The following is a 16,897-nucleotide window of genomic DNA, read 5'->3' as shown; positions in this document are numbered from 1 at the left end:
AATGATATAAGTACTATAATAATTAGGAATGACATACTATCTTCATTTCAAATAATATTTATGACAATTAAGATGAGAGAGAGAAGAGATGCCGAAGACCAAATAATGAGGAAGCACTTAATCCCAGGAAATGAATAAATATGGAGATAAGGATATAGGCATGGACATTTGGACATTTTAGATTTTTTCCTTTATTGTTTTAGAGTAATTAGGACTGATCCAGTTTGACAAAGTTCAGTAACTAAGGGCAGTTATAGTTAGTTACCCAAGTGATAAGAACACATCAAAAACTGGCAATCCATTTACACTCCCCAGCGCTTCGCTAATGAAAACAGTCACAACAGATTTTAAAATTAAATCTCTTCATAGGGAGTGAAGTATCATTTTGAACAAACTTTTAAAATGCTTACATTAAAAACATTAAAAATGTTATCAAAATAATGTCATCTTCCAGAAGAAAATATGCAACACCTGTTACACTTAAATTTGTAGACTATTTTGAAATTTTAAATTACTTAAATCCACATTTTCTAAAACTACAAAAATGTGCCATAATTTCAAAGGAACACTTCTAATTAAAGTTTAACCTAACATATGAAGTGCAATTGAACAACTTACCTTATAGGTTTTTTGAGGGGAAACCTGAAAAAAAAACAAAAAAATAGATGTAGTTATTTCACTTGTGAGATTATTAAATTTACATTCCATGATACCAGAATAAGGGATTTAAATCTTATGCTAACTTTCCCGAAGCAAGAGTCAACAAACGTGGCATTGAATACTATTTTCTTTTTTCATGGCCAGTCACAGCATATGGAAGTTCCCAGGCCAGGGACTGAATCCGAGCCACAGCTGTGACCTAACCACAGCTGTGGTAACATCAGATCCTTTAACCCACTGCACCAGGACAGGGATTGAACACACACTTCCACAGCAACCCAAGCCACTGAAGTCAGATTCTTCTTCTTCTTTTTTTGTCTTGTCTTTTTAGGGGTGCACCCTTGGCATATGGAAGTTACCAGGCTAGGGGTCAAATCCAAGTGGTAGCTGCCGGTCTATGCCACAGCAACTCGGGACCTGAGCCAAGTCTGAGACCTCTACTACAGCTCACGGTAAAGCTGGGTCCCTGACCCACTGAGCGAGGCCAGGGTTCAAACCTGCGCCCTCATGGACACTAATTGGGTTCATTACTGCTGAGCAAGGACAGAGTTTTAATCCACTGAGCCATAGCAGTAACTCCGGATATCATTTTTTAATATCTTAACTATTCTGTTAAATTTGAAATTGTAGGTGCATTTACCAACAGCTGTTCCTGAGTATGGGTCCTCTTTTTAAAAACCTACATAAAAGGAGTTCATCTCTCCCCATCCAAAATATCTGGGTGCTGATTACTGCTCTACTGGTCTGTGTCTACCCTTTGATCATAATCAAATCATGATGCTCAATTATCTGTGTCTACGTAATAACAAGCCCAGAAAAAATTACCATTGGAGTTCTATCAATTATTAAAAATACGTTCCAAAAGTAGAAAGCAGAGTACTTTAAAATTTTTTTCCATTCTGAAAGTGAAAAGAACTACAGCCTTTCCTCCTGGTTGTCTTTTTTAAAAAGAAATATTACTGGAGGCTTCCTGATAAGAGTTTGATGCTATACATAAATGCCAACCTAAGTCTAAAAGAGTGTTCTCAAATTTCCTCCATTTCCTCTTCTTCTTTCTGTCCTTTTTAGAAATTATCTTAACCTATAACATTTTATGTGAAGATTACTTGGTCTAGATAATAAGAAAAGGGCTTATAAGAATATCAGTAATTTTTTTAAAAGGCTATTAGTACAGGTAGTAAGAAATAAGCATAAAACAATAGTTGAATGGCTATTTTATTTGGCATGGAGGTAGTTTAGTTTAAAACAAACAAAAAACCTCCCACAAAACCTAGGTCTAAAGTACAAGTTTAATTACAATATCCTCTAATTCCTGTATAAATCAAAATTGATCCAAAGAAAAACTTATTTCCTAGTAAGTGACAGCATATTAACTTAAAACCAACTTAGAGATAACAGGGAAAGGGGGTTCTGGGATAATTGAGGGCACTGTTCTAGAGAATATATTGATTACAAAAAAATTACCAAATCTTCAGAAATAAGAGTTCCTCAGTAGCCATCTGTACTTGTTGGGGGAGGTGGGAAGGAATAGGATTTAAATTAAAAGATGAACATTAGAGTTGGCAGAAAAGAATTCCCAACTGAGTTTCTGCAGAGGATAATACCTGCAGTTAGCAACCTTAGCCACTTGGCCCGACAGCCATTATAAAAACTCCTACCCCAAAACAATGCTGCTTGCGTCAGGAACTGCATCATCCAGGGAGATTCTGGTAAAGAATCCCGGAAGTTCCCAGACTACTGATTGTAAACCAGTTTCCTGAGCTATTTTCTCTTACAAGGGAATGGAAAAGAAAGGGAAAGAAGAGGACAAAAATGGAATGAGAAAATGAAGAACAAGAACTACCCTACATGTAACTTGCTTATCATAACTAACTACACATAAAGTACAAAGAACTTTTTTTAAAAAAATCTTTAAATCACAGTACTTTCCTCTGATCACCAAATTCCACTTTAAAGGATGTGGTAAAACAAATGTGCATGTACGTACATATGTGCAGCTGTACATGTAGATACTGCACCTAATAGAGTAAAGGGCCTTCCTGGCTGCTGCATTCTTTCCTCTGCTCAAGCTTAGAAAACCGTCAAGAGAATCCCAATACCTTCTGCTGGATATGAGATGCAGCTGTAACCAGATAGCTGGAAGTAGAAAGCTAGAACCCCAAAGAAAATCCTAGGGCTAGAGTTGTAGATTGAAGTCACCAAGCAACTGATAGTCACTGAAATTTAAAACAGCAGGTAAAGGAGAAACCACCAAGGATCGTGGGAAAAAAGAAAACTAGCTTCTCAACAACTAAGAATGGATCTGAGAGCCAACAAAGGAGATTAAGAAGATCAATCCTGGAGTTCCCATTATGGCTCAGCAGTTAAGGACCCAATGTTGTCTCTGCAAGGATGCAGTTTCCATCCCTCGATCCCTGGACTCACTCACTGGGTTTAGGATCTGACATTGAGGCAAGCTTCAGTGTGCATCACAGATGTGGCTCCAATCAAGTGTTGCTGTGGCTGTTACAGAGGCTGGCAGCGATAGCTGATTCGACCCCTGGCCCGAGAACATCCATATGCCCAGGTGCAGCCTTAAAAATAAATAAATAAATAAATAAGATAAATCAGAAAAGAGAAAGGGTTGTCCCAGGGACCAATAAAGAAGCATTAATACTTTCAAAAGCTAAAGAAACGCCAGTCCAAAGGATAAAAAAATGGCCATATTCTAAGCAACAGAGTAACCCAACACTAAGGCGATGAAACAATTCTTGTGTACAAAAATCCTGTCTCTTCAAGTCCCTGTCCACTGTGTAGTCCAGTCATAAAAACTGAGGAAAATCTCCTTTGGTTAGATATTTACACAGAACAGCTGTATTTGAATGATGATGTAATGTTAAATGTGCCTAATTAATCAAATGTGTCTGGTTTCATATTGATAACTTGGACATTTAGCCAACAATGACCACATTTGCGTGTATTTATATATGTGTATATGTATTTTTCTAGATATAAGATAAAGTCAAAGTGCCAATATGAAGAACCATAGTAAGTGAATGAAAGGGTTCTGAGCTGTTAGGATAAGGTGATTAGATGCCCTTATTTTTTGTTTGTTTGTTTCTTTTTATGGCTGCACCTGTGGCATATGGAAATTCCCAGGCTAGGGACAAATCGGACCTGCAGCTGCTGGCCTACACCACAGCCCCAGCAACACCAGATCTGAGCTGCATCTACAACCTATGCCACAGCTAAACCCACTGAGCAAGGCCAGGGATCAAACCCATATCCTCACACAGACAACATCAGATCCTTCACCTGATGACCCATATAGGGAACTCCTAGATGCCCTTATTTTTTATTACCTATACTAGCATACTTATATGCCAAATATCCTAACCAAGGGTCTCACTCAACTGAGTATACCTTTTCCTAATTAGTTCTGAGCTCTAATATTAAATCACTAGGGAGCAGTATACAGAGGCCCCCCGCACCCCAATTTTGTACTTTCACATTCCTCCCAGTATGTTATTACAGTGCAATGGGAAAAGTGATTTGGTAATTAAATAACCCTAACATAATAATATATATTGGAGTAAAGCAACTATTTTTAGCCAGGTTTAACTATTCTACAATATATATACACACACATATTTGATGTTATCATTGTTTTTAAGACTTTTAAGACTGTTAAACAGAATTTCTTCTGGATTAAAAAAAATTGTAAAGGTCTGCCAAAATTTCATATTCCATATTTGCTTATAACCAATAGCCTATTAGAAACCATATTTTCCTTTTACTGATTTTGCTGAGAAAAAAGTTTGGCCTTTGATACTACTCCAGTGAGAAATGTTCTAAAGGAAGAAATAGGGATATGACAATCCCTGTTTAATTCCTACCCTCTGTCTCCTCTAAGATAGTAGACTTTTTTCCCTTTGGATTTAGTTATGATAAGTAACTTGGGAGTCTAGATGGTTCTTAATAATGGATGATTGAAATGAAGGAGAGGAAGTTAAGGAAATTTTACCCACACTGGATAGTGGTCAAGCTTTTATTAACAGTCAAACAATGTTAACTACTAAATTTAGAATTCTCAAAAATTCCATTGTAAGATGCATCCTGATTTTAGCGATGTTAAAATGCAGGAAAAAAAAAAATCACTCCAGTGAGGAGAGCTACTAGACAAAGAATTCTGAAAAACAGACAATAATTAAGATAATGGTAAGGCTCGATGCTCGTAAAATGATAATAAATATCAGTGCAAAAAATAGACTACTTCAATATTGTTATAATCAATGAGAATTACATGTGATCTCAAGGCCTTAGGTTCAGGGACTCCTGAGAAAAAGCATAACTAGGTCATATGCTAGTTTCACAATTAAAAGGTGCTTTGAACTTGGGCAAGTTGCTTAACCTATCTAAGAATCATCTGTAAAATAGTGATAATACTAGTACCTACTTCACAAGTTTGTTTTGAGGATCAAGTTAGAAAATAAGAAGCATTGCCTAACACATAAACCATTTAATTATTATCAGCTATTAGGAAAAACAAAAATAAAATATGAACTGTAGTGGCATGCCTCCAATTCACATAGAAAAGAAAAATAAAGACTAACAATATTCAAATAGGTCTTTAGCTCAGTAAAACCCACAGAAATGCATGACCAAATCCAGTGATGAGACCATCAACTTAACTTGCCAAGTCATATTACATAAAATTAATGTCAATACTCAAGTTAACAAACTTCCCAAATGCTACAGGGTAAGAAAAACAACAACAACTAGGTTACAACCAACACTTTTAATTTTCCTAGCAAGTAAGGTCAGTGATTTTTTGCTTAAACATAGTAAAATTATGTTGACCATACCTGCCACTTAGCAAAAAAGTCCATTATTTTCTCATCTCCTTAAAAACAGCAACAAAGATTAAGCCATTTTGTGTCCTGGATGTAAATCAAATTTTTCATTTATCTATTTCTAAAAAATAAATAAACTGAAGCACAGAATTTAATTTTGAAATTACTCTACTATGAATATGAACCAGCTAGCTCAAGTATTATACCACTTTTCACAAAATAACAAACAAAACAGCTACAGGGACATTTGTCTGCAATACACAATGTTCTTAAGTATAGGGATTTAGCTACATAGTACTGACTTCAGCTGAACTTTTAATTTAATCTTTAGATCTCCCAAAAGCAAGATTAACAGAAGGAAAAGTAGCAAATGGCCATTACCATTCCTCCCACCAAAAAAACACCAGTCATAAGTCCTTTCACCACCTACAATTTATAATTGGTTAAGCTTAGAGTCACTACAAGAACTAAAAATTTTGGAACTAGCCAAAAAAGTCTGAACATTATCTACCATTACACTTTTTTATTAGCATATAGATCCAAAGCATGAAAAGTTTAGCAGAGCTGGCCATAAAACATTAATTAATTATATCAGAAAGGCTCTAAAGCAGAAGCTACAGCTGACAAAATGACTCATGGAGAATTCTTCACGGTGTTATTAGTTTTAAACCTCTGGGCCTTGCGATACAAACCACAGAATGACAAGGCCCAAGGAGCTCAGTTCTGTGTAAATTCCAAAAATGATTCACTAAAATGTAATGTAAGATTCTCAAATTCTTTTTTTTTTTTTTTTTTTTTTTTGGTCTTGTCTTTTTAGAGCTGCACCGTGGCATATGGAGGTTCCCAGGCCAGGGGTCTAATCGGAGCTGTAGATGCTGGCCTACACCAGAGCCACAGCAACGCCAGATCTGAGCCATCTCTGCGACCTACACGACAGCTCATGGCAACACCGGATCCTTAACCCACTGAGCAAGAACAGGGATCAAACCCAATACCTCATGGTTCCTAGTTGGATTTGTTTCTGCTGTGCCACGATGGGAACTCCAGATTCTCAAATTCTTCAACATAGCTTAGTATACTGCCACTTTTACTGAATACCTTTTTTTTTTTTGTCTTGTGTCTTTTTAGGATCACACCCGTGGCAATATGATGGTTCCCAGGCTAGGGGTCAGATCAGAGCAGTAGCCACCAGCCTATGCCACGGCCACAGGAATGTAGGATCCAAGCCACATCTGTGACCTACACCACAGCTCATGGCAACGCCAGATCCTTAACCAACTGAGCAAGGCCAAGAATCGAACCCACATCCTCATGGATACTAGTCGGGTTCATTAAACAATGAGCCATGACAGGAACTCCTACTGAATAAATACAAGACAGAACCTAAGTAAATGTCTCTTATTTCCTGGACATACTTTGACAAATCAAATAGTAAATTCTAAATTACTTTAATTTCCTCTGGCAGAGCTATTATAAATTGGATATTGGTTGTTTCTGAACTGGGAAAAGTAATGCACAGTAAAAATAAGAGCTTATTGAAGATTTTCATTTCTTTATTGACAATCTGGATGGAACATTACCACTTTTGCATTTCCTGTAAGGTTTCTAAATAAATTTCCTTTGAGATCATGAGTCTCACTATTAACTTACAGAGTGTCTTCTTAGGCTCCAAATTATTAACTTCAAAAAAAAGAAAAACCCAAGTTAAAAAAAAAGCTGTCAAAAAAAAGTCTAAGACACTTAAACTACTTAAATATCCTCATCCCATTCAATACCATTAAAACCATCAAATCCATGCTCACAGAAGAGATATTTATATCATTAAACAAATACAAGCAAGAAACTGGACTCTACATCTCATGATTTATAAAAAAGGACCGATGCAATGATTTTCATTAGATAGGGATTTAAATCTGAATCTTGTTTCACAATTCCCTATTTCAGGATATGTTTGTAAAGATAAAAATAAGAGATAGAGAAAAAAAATCCTCTTAATCTGAGAAGAGCATGTTTTCCAACAAGATTTTACATAAAACACATTAAAATTAAATATTCAAATTTTGTAAACTGAAGTGACAATTTTACAAAATTTGTTAGGACAAGCTGCTTTCTGTGAATTTCCCAAAAGATGCAACTGTGCTTCTGAAAAAGTAGAAAGTCTTTAAACTATGCTGCATAAAATCCTGGAGGATTAAAATCTCTCAGAGGACAAAAACAGGTAGATGGTGGCTCTAGACTCCCATACATCAGAGCTGCTTAGCTTTTATTTATTTTATATATTGAAAAACAAGGCTCTAGATAATTTTTTTAATTTAGTCATCTACTTTTTGTTAAAAAAAATTTTTTTTGGCTGTTCCTCAGCACGTTTAAGTTCCCATGCCTGGGATCAAATCTGCGCCTCAGGAGGGACCCAAGCCACAGCAGAGACAAGGCCAGATCCTTGACCCACTAGGCCATCAGGGAATTCTAGATAATTCTTGACAGCTGCAAAATGCTTTGTGATATGGCTATTTAATTAAACAATTTCCTTTTGTAAAGTCTTAAGCTAGATTCATTTTTTCAGTATAATAAATAATGTTGTAACAAAATTTCCTTTTAACTCAAGTTATGCACTCCCTCTTGATTCCTTCTTGAAGATGAATTTATCTGTAGTAAGGAATCCATATGGGAGATGGACTAGAAATACAGAGGAGTTTGTGTGTATGCTACGTAAAGAGAAAAGAGAGGACATAGCAGTTCCCTAGCTCAATCCCACGAACTCAGTGCTAACCCTTATGGAATCACATAGAAGCAAAAATCTGAAGGAGCTGCTTTAGCAACAGACTCTGTAAGAAAAAGGGCCAAGGTAACATTACTTTGGTGTCCAAGTGTCAAAGCATGGCACAAAATAGGTGAAAGAGACTCTATTTCTGTTAAAAGTAAAAACAAACAAAATAGAGATCCACATAATGGGAGTGTGGCACAAAATAGGTGAAAGACACTATTTCTGCTAAAAGGAAAAACAGATGAAATAGAGATCTACATAATAGCAGTTAGAGGTTTATCATCCACAAATTAAATAAGCACCAAAAAGCTACAACAAACTCTTGGCATTTTCAAATGAATTCATATTTATTGATTACAACACCATTATTACATCTGAAGAGAAAAATAAGCACAAACATAGAAGATACCTTACTTACACAGTATGGAAACTGCACTAAGTACATAGGGAAATTCTCAGTTCTGCTGCATTAAACATGAAAGCAATCCCTAAACTGGGAACCATTCCATTTGTTATGGATTGAATTCTGTCCTCCAAAAAGTTATGTTGAAGTTCTAACCCCTAGTACCTGTGAATGTGATCTCATTCGGAAATAGTCCCTGCACACATTTTTGGTGTCATATCCAAAAAACCTTTGCCTAACAAAATCACAAAGATTGTCTCTTAAATTTTCTTCAAAAGTTTAATAATTTTCAATTTTACTTTTAGGTTTATGATATATTTTGCAATAATTCTTGTATAGTCCATGAGGTATGTGATACAAAGACCCTGAACATGGGCATGAAGTAGGGAAAGAAAATTTCTTTCTTCGTATATGGATATCCCATTGTTCCAGCATCATTTCTTGAAAAGACCATTCTTTCTCTAATGAACTGCCTTTATACTTTTATGGAAAATCAGTTGTACATATATTATGTAGGCCTATTTCTGGAATACCACAGAGGTGAAATGCCCTTCTCATCATATATCAGGGGATATACAACATCAATTTGACTTATTACTAGTGATGTTAACATTGGTTATTTGGTTAAGACAGGGTTTGTCAAACTTCTTCCTGTAAAGTCCCATTTTTTTCCCTTTCCATACTCTATTATTTAGAAGCAAGTCACTAAATCCAATCCACACTAGGGGTTGGGGAGATAAAACTCCATCTCTTAGAGGGAGAACATACATATATTTGGAATTTTTCCTGTAAGGAAAACTTGTATCTTCTCCTGTATTTATTTACGCAATTATTTCTATCAGCATTCACTCATGTATTGGGGTTCTAATCCACTACTATGTCATTTATTTTCTTGCTCAAATTATTCCATCTTAAGTCACTGAGAGTTCTTTCAGGTTGGCACCTGTGTCCTTGTGCACGACCCAAACCTTTTGTTTTTTGAGCACTTCCTTTTTTCTGACACTATAAAGTGATCTAAGTTCATCTTGTATCTTCCCTACTCCAGCCCCAGGATCAGTAATTTATCCAAGGAGCCATTTTATTGGACAATGGTATTTAGAAACCAAGATCTGGATACTGAGTGTGTTTGCTGCTACTGGATGTCAGCACTTGGCCTTCTCAGCAGAGAGCTAAGATTCATGTGAGTATACTAACTCATGTAATACACACACACCTATAATTGTTTCTGTTATCTATCCATCTGCATATTTATTAACCTAAACATGAGTTCTGATTCTAATGTCTCTGATTCTAATCCAGTTACATTCATCTTCCCTCTTTGCTTAACTTTCCTGACAATGAGAAACCTAGCTCCCATCTATGTTGTGTGTATACACATATACATGAAAACACATATATAAAATACATGTGTTTTATATGCTCATATATGTATCTTATATGTTCCTATTTATATATTATATAATATATAGGTATATATACTTATATTTATGTTGTTGGGATTTCTAAAATTTCAAAGCACAATCCACCTAAATTGCTAAGTTTATTGAGATGATAGTCATAATATTCCCTTATTATCCTTTTAATACTTGTAGAATCTGTAGCGATGTCTTTCTTTTCATTTCTGAAAGTGATAGTGTTTGTCTTCTCTGCTTTATTCCTGATCAGCCTGGCTAGAGGTTTAACAACTTTATTGATATTCTTAAAAGAACCAGCTTTTGTTTTCACTGATTTTCTCAGTTTCTACTTCACTGACTCCTACTTGATCTTTATGTCTTTTCTTCCCTTAATTTGGTTTTAATTTGCTCTTCTTTTTATAGTTTCTTAAAGCAGAAGTTGATGTCATTAACTTTAGACCTTTCATCTTTTCAAATAGGTGTTTATTGCTATAACTTTCTAAGTAATTTTAGTAGCATCCCACAAATTCTGATATGTTGGGTTTTTATTTTCATTCAGCACAAAATAATTTCCCATTTCCCTTTTGATTTCTTCTTTGATCCATAGGTTATTCAGAATTCTATCTAATTTCCAAATATTGGGGAAATCTTTCTTTTACTGATTTCTAACCTAATTTCATTGTGGTCATAGAACATACTTTATATGACTTGAGTCCTTTTAATTTATTCAAACTTATTTTGAAGGTCCAGAATGTCATACTATGTTCCATGTTCCCTTGGGAAAAAAAGGGGGGGGGAGGCGTTGTATTATGTTTTTGGCTGGAATGTTCTATAAATGCAATTAGGTCAAATTGGTCAGTAGTGTTAAGTATTCTATATCCTTGCTGATTTTCTGTCTACTTCTTTCAATTATTGAGAGTATTGGGGGATACTGAAGTCACTGTTAATGATTGTAGATTTGTCTGTCAGTGCAGCTATGTCAGTTTCTGTTTCATGAGTTGTTTTGTTCTGTGTGTGTCTTTTTTTGTCTTTTTAGGGCTGCACCTGTGGCACATGGAGGTTCCCAGGCTAGGGGTCTAATCAGAGCTGTAGCTGCTGGCCTAAGCCAGAGCCATAGCAATGCCAGATCCGAGCCACGCCCGTGACCTACACCACAGCTCATGGCAATGCCAGATCATCAACCTACTGAGCGAGGCCAGGGATCAAACTTAAAACCTCATGGTTCCTGGTCAGAGTCATATCTGTTGCACCATGATGGGAACTCCCTGTTTCATGAGTTTAGCATGTCCACGTTTTTTTATTGACCCCTTTATCATGGAATGACTTTCTTTATTCCTAGTAATATTTTTGCTCTGAAAAATATGGAATGGGATGACTTTATTTATTCCTAATATTTTTGTTCTGAAATCTACTTTATCTGATATTAATGTACTCACTAACTTTTGCTTGATTACTGTTAGCAAGGTATATCTTTTTCCATCCTTTTACTTTTAAATTACGTATTTATTTTTAAGGTGTGTTTCTTACAGGCAGCATATAGTTGGGCTTTGCTGTTTAATAATCTCTGCTTTTTAATTGGGGTGTCTAGGCCATTCACCTTTAATGTGATTACTGATATATTTAGGTTTAAGTCTATAACCTTGCTATTTCCTTTTTATTTCTCCCATCTGTTGTTTCCCTTTTTCACTTTTCCACTTTCTTTTGGATTATTTTACTCAATCGATTTTTTCTCCAGTTTTATTGAGAAATAATTGAAACTTAGCACTGTGTAAGTTTAAGGTGTACAGCATGATGGCTTGATTTACACATACTGTTAAATGATTACCACAATAGGTTCTAGCAACATAGATCTTCTTATATAGATACAATTAAAAGGAAAGAAAGAAGAAAAAAAGGAAAAAAATTTCTCCTTGTGATAAGAACTTAGAATTAATGCTCTAAACAAATGTGTATATATATTACACAGCAATATTAGCTACAGTCATATTGTAGTTGATTGATTTTTAAAACAATTTTAATATTCTGTTATCACTCTACCTTAAATTATCTGAAGGTAAAGACCATTTTCTATCTGGTTTTGTATTGCAATTAACTAGTATAGTACTGAGTATATACCTGACAATTTAACATGTTTTATAAATGAATTCATTCATTTACAAAATGTTTTATTTATAATTATGAGGATATAATTGATTCCCAATCCCAGAAACCCCAATTTCCTTCTACTACTATTTTATCTATTTCTTTCCTCAGAGCCCAGCTGAACCAGGGGAAGGTGACTCCATTTGCAGCAACAGAGATGGCAGTTTTTGGCCTAATGGCAATTCCATTCTTTGGTTAAGTGATTGATTCAGAAAGAAACTATGAGAATAGAAACAAAGTTTACTGGATGCATCTGTGAAAGTATTTTCTTTCTCTTAAGAGAAAACCACATGAAACTTCTTTTTCTCTTCTGCTGGACATGAATAGGAAGCAAGTAGCTCTGATTGGATACTTAGTATTCAATCTTAAGGACTAGTTTAAGAGGAAGCTAACACTAATGATGGCAAAATTTATAAATGGAAAGAACTTGGGCCATTGACACAGTTACACTAAATGAAAACTCCCTCAACCCTATCTCTAGACCTTTTAGGTAAGCCAGTAAAGGTCTTGTTTAAGTCAGTTTCCTGTTATGGGCAAACAAGTACATACTAAATTACACAAACAGCAATCTGTGCCAAGCACTGTTCTAGACACTAGAGGTTACCTGAGTGAACACATAGGGCCTTAGGGCTAAAGAAATTTACATTGTACAAGAGGACAGCAGACAGAGAAACAAATAATTGTACCAAATAATTTCAGATAGTGGTAAGTTCTATGAGAAAAGTAAAAAAGAGATGTATCTGTGACTAAATGGGTTAATTTAGTTTCTTCAAAGACCTCTAGGGCATTTGAGCTGAGACCTAAATGAGGTAAAGATGTCAGCCATGAGAAAAGATTTGGACCAGAGTTATAGGCAAAGCTTCGGAAGAGCCAGTACAAAGGTCACAGGGAGAAGAAGCTTGATATATCAGAAATCCAAGTCTGAATTCCACATTATCTTGAAGTTAGATTTTATTTAGGAAGAAGAATAAAATGAAGATAAACTAGCCAAGAAAGGGGGGGTAGCTGTTAGATTGTCCTTTCTATCCTAATTTCTCTAGATAACGTCTGAAACTCAGCTTTTTTTTTTTTTTTTTTTAAAGTATGACATGATTGAGAGGCATCTGGTAAACTCAGAACCATAGTTCAGCCATTTAGTCTGTGCCCAGGCAAGTGTTTTGAGCCCTGTTCTAACACAAGCAATTGGATTTTTCCAAGAGCTGATGTCAGGGCTTTTCACAGAGACAGAACAGCATTTACAGGCCAGAGAAGGAAAAAGGGTTTCCCCAGCAGCTATGCTCAATGTGGCCTTTGTACTATTCCTGCCAGTGGCAGGAAGACCCTGCTAGATAAAGCTATTTAATTCCTGAAAAAAAACTCTACCCTGGGAGGGTGAAGTGGGGTGAATGGACAGATTCCCCATTAGCGGAACCCAGGTTAGTTTTCTATCAGTGCTCAAACCCAAATTTAAATAGGTTCATCATCAGAACAAAGGTTTCTGAATTTTTATGAGAAAAACCATTCTGTTTGAATTTGTATTTAAAGAGAAGATAAACTGGCTGGAAATAAATGTAAATTAGAGAAATAAAGAATAACACAGTAAGCTGGTCTGTATTTCCTGAGGTTGGATTCCCTGGAAAATACTCATTTGGGAAGAATGGTAATTAGCTACGGAATGCTCAATAACTTGAGGTTACATTTGGTTGTTAAAAATTATGCTAGGCAGATGGCTTCATATATATGTCCTCCATTATTCATAAGAATAATTATTAACAATTAAAATCATGCTAATATTAGCTAAAACTTACTTGAGTAGTTTTGAGTACTTACCCTACATTAGTCTCTACATTAAGTACATTATACATGTATTAGTTCATTTTATTCCAACAAAAATTCAAAGGTATAAATATTATTTTAGCTTCATTTTATGGCAGAAAAATGTGAGTTTCAAAGTTAACTTATACAACTTAGATAATTAGTAGATGGATTACTTTTGATTGAAACCCTCATAACCTAACTACAGAACCTACTCTCAACCTTTAGACTACTGCCTTACAACAAAACTTCCTTCGTATAGCTTTTTACAGTTAACTAAGTTTGCACATGAGTGAGAATCAGAAAACTAGATCTGAAATAACTACAAAATACTTAGCTAGAAAAGCATTCATATCCTTTATTAGTTTTAGGCAAAGATAAGCCAATATAAACTGGTTACAAAACAATTCCCAACCCTACAGAATCTGTCTCCACTCTCAACACCTGGTGGAGAAGTTAGTTAACATCTACTTGCCACATGGGCAACTTGCCAGCTACACATCTGAAGAGAAACCTGTTTCCACCTGAATGTGTTTCTTCCTGGTAACACATTCTCACCAACCATTCATTTCTTCAACAAATCTCCATTAAACTCCAGGTAAAGATGGAAAACAACAAAAGCAATTTTACTCCACTAGCCTTCCTCAACACTAAAAGCAAAAGTAGAGGGGGGGAAAATCCATCTTCCATGGAAGAAGGACATGATTACAGTCTTATATCACTAATTACAAAATATACTTGCCAAATCAATTAAATTCTGGATCCATACCAAGGAAGACTTGGTAGACCTGAACAGGAAAGAGATTTCTCTAAGCCTAAGGATCATATATCTGAAATGAAGACAATTATCCAGATGTGTGGCTAGAACAAGGGAGTAGGGGACTCTGCAGAAACCCAGAACAATAGGAGGAAGTAAAATTAAAGAAAAAACAACAACAACATGTTAACACATTCCTAGGTTTAAGATAATGCTGGAGGTAAAGTGGAGATAAAGACAGAAAGAGCAACTGCCCTCAGAACACAACACAGAGAACCTTAGAACTCACTGTGGCTCAGCAGGTTAAGAACCCTACTAGTATCCAAGAGGATGCAGGTTCAACCCTGGCCTCATCCAATGGGTTAACGATCCGGCATTGCCGCAAGCTGCAGCAAAGGTTGCAGATGTGGCTCAGATCTGGCACTGCTGTGGCTGCAGTGAAGGCTGGGAGCTGCAGCTCCAATTGGACCCCTAGCCTAGAAACTTCTATATGCCACAGGCGCAGCCCTAAAAAGAAAAAAACAAACAACAACAAAAATTCAGGAATGTAGAAGCTAAGGTAAAAGAATTGAGGGTAAGCACTGAATCATTTAACATAGAGAAGTTAATATATACCTCTAACAAAAGCCACCCCCACTGCCATCCAATAAAAGACTGCTATTTCCTCAATGGAAAATTTGTCTTCATCTTGTGCCCTTACTATACCCCATATGGTACTTCTGCATATAGTACTCATTTTGTAAAAAGCATTTATTTGTTGATCTATCACCCACCCCACTAAACTATAGGAATATAAGCTCTATAACACAAGGATCTCTGGTTCATTGCTGTATCCCAGGACAGTACTAGGCACAGAGATAGTCAATAAATATTTATCCAATGAAAGAATGGGTAATATTTATCCACTGTCAGATGGACTTCCTCAACCTTCTGGGCTCCAAACAACTGCCATCTGGGCAGAGCAATTTAGATATCCCACTGGCATCTCAAATTCAATAAATCTAAAACAAAATTCTTACTCTGCCTCTCAAAATTTTCTTCTCCATCTCAATAAATAGACCTACATGCACTTAGCTGATCTAGTCAGAAACCTAAAAGTCATTAATGACACTTTTCTCTCCCTCAGGCCTCACATTCAATACATCCCACTTCCCATCCATCCAACAATATTTATTAGGCATTAGCTGTATACCAAGCAATGCTCAAGAGACTGAAGACACAAAATAAATGTCACTGTCTTCATGGAGCTGAAAATCATCATCACATTCTACTGATTTTACCTTCAACACATATCTCAAATTTGTCTATTTCCAACCTTCACCATTGTTAGCTTAGAGCTAGCCACCTCATCTCAAAACTAGATTATTGCAGTAGTTTAATAGGTCTTGCCCCTTCTACTCTTACACACATCTTCCAATTCATTTTCCCATACAGCCATACAATTTCAAAACAAATTTTGGCATATCCCTCCTTTGTTTAAATTCTTTTAATAGCTTCCCACTGCATTTAGGGGAAAAAAAAAAAATCCAAGCACCAAACATGACACGCAAGGCCCAAATATAAAACATAGATAGCTCTTTTGTTACCTTTCTAATCTCAACTTTTGCCACCCTTCTGCTCACTCCCTATGCTCTAGCCACAGTGGTCTTCCTTCTCCCTTGCATGCTTCCCCCTAAAAAAGGAATCTTACATTCTGCTCCATTTGGGACACTCTCTTTGCCAACCCAACTCCTGATATATTTTAGGTCTCTACCTAAAGGATGCTACTTCAGAAAGGCATATCCTGACTTGTTTCCCAATTTAAACTAAGCTCCTCTTGTTACTGTCTCCCATAATTACCCTGTCCTATTTTTTAAGACATTTTTACCACATTTTATAGTTTCAATTATTTTGTGTTTAATGTTGGTTTATATCATTAGACAGCTCCATAAGTACACAGTAAATCTGGCATCTGACACAGTTCCTCAAAATGTTCAATAAATATTTGTTGAATGAAGGAATACTTCACCTAAAGAAAAAAGTCAAGTAGAGAAACTCTAAGTGGAGTTCCCATCATGGCTCAGCGGAAACAATCTGACTAGCATCCAGGAGAACACAGGTTTGATTCCTGGCCACAGTGGGTTACGGATCCTGCATTGCTGTGGCAGTGGT

At 35.9% G+C, this 16,897-nt stretch overlaps 1 protein-coding gene across 9 annotated transcripts in view; it reads right to left on the bottom strand.

Annotated features, from left to right (window-relative positions):
- The window catches only part of ARHGEF12 (Rho guanine nucleotide exchange factor 12), a 156,036-nt gene that overhangs the window by 83,252 nt on the left and 55,887 nt on the right, over positions 1-16,897 (bottom strand). For all 9 annotated transcript variants that reach the window (XM_013979482.3, XM_021062982.2, XM_021062984.2 and 6 more), the window contains one exon: positions 619-642. In XM_013979482.3, coding sequence (XP_013834936.2) covers positions 619-642 — 24 coding nt within the window. The remainder of the gene's footprint in view (positions 1-618; positions 643-16,897) is intronic.

Source organism: Sus scrofa, chromosome 9, assembly GCF_054392235.1.
Source record: "Sus scrofa isolate SSC_HxYL_T2T_F1_AM1 chromosome 9, Sscrofa_HxYL_maternal_Yorkshire_Landrace_v2.0, whole genome shotgun sequence".
NCBI lineage: Eukaryota > Metazoa > Chordata > Mammalia > Artiodactyla > Suidae > Sus > Sus scrofa.
Note: the sequence above shows the minus strand (reverse complement) of the source record. Positions and strands in the feature narration are given on the sequence as shown.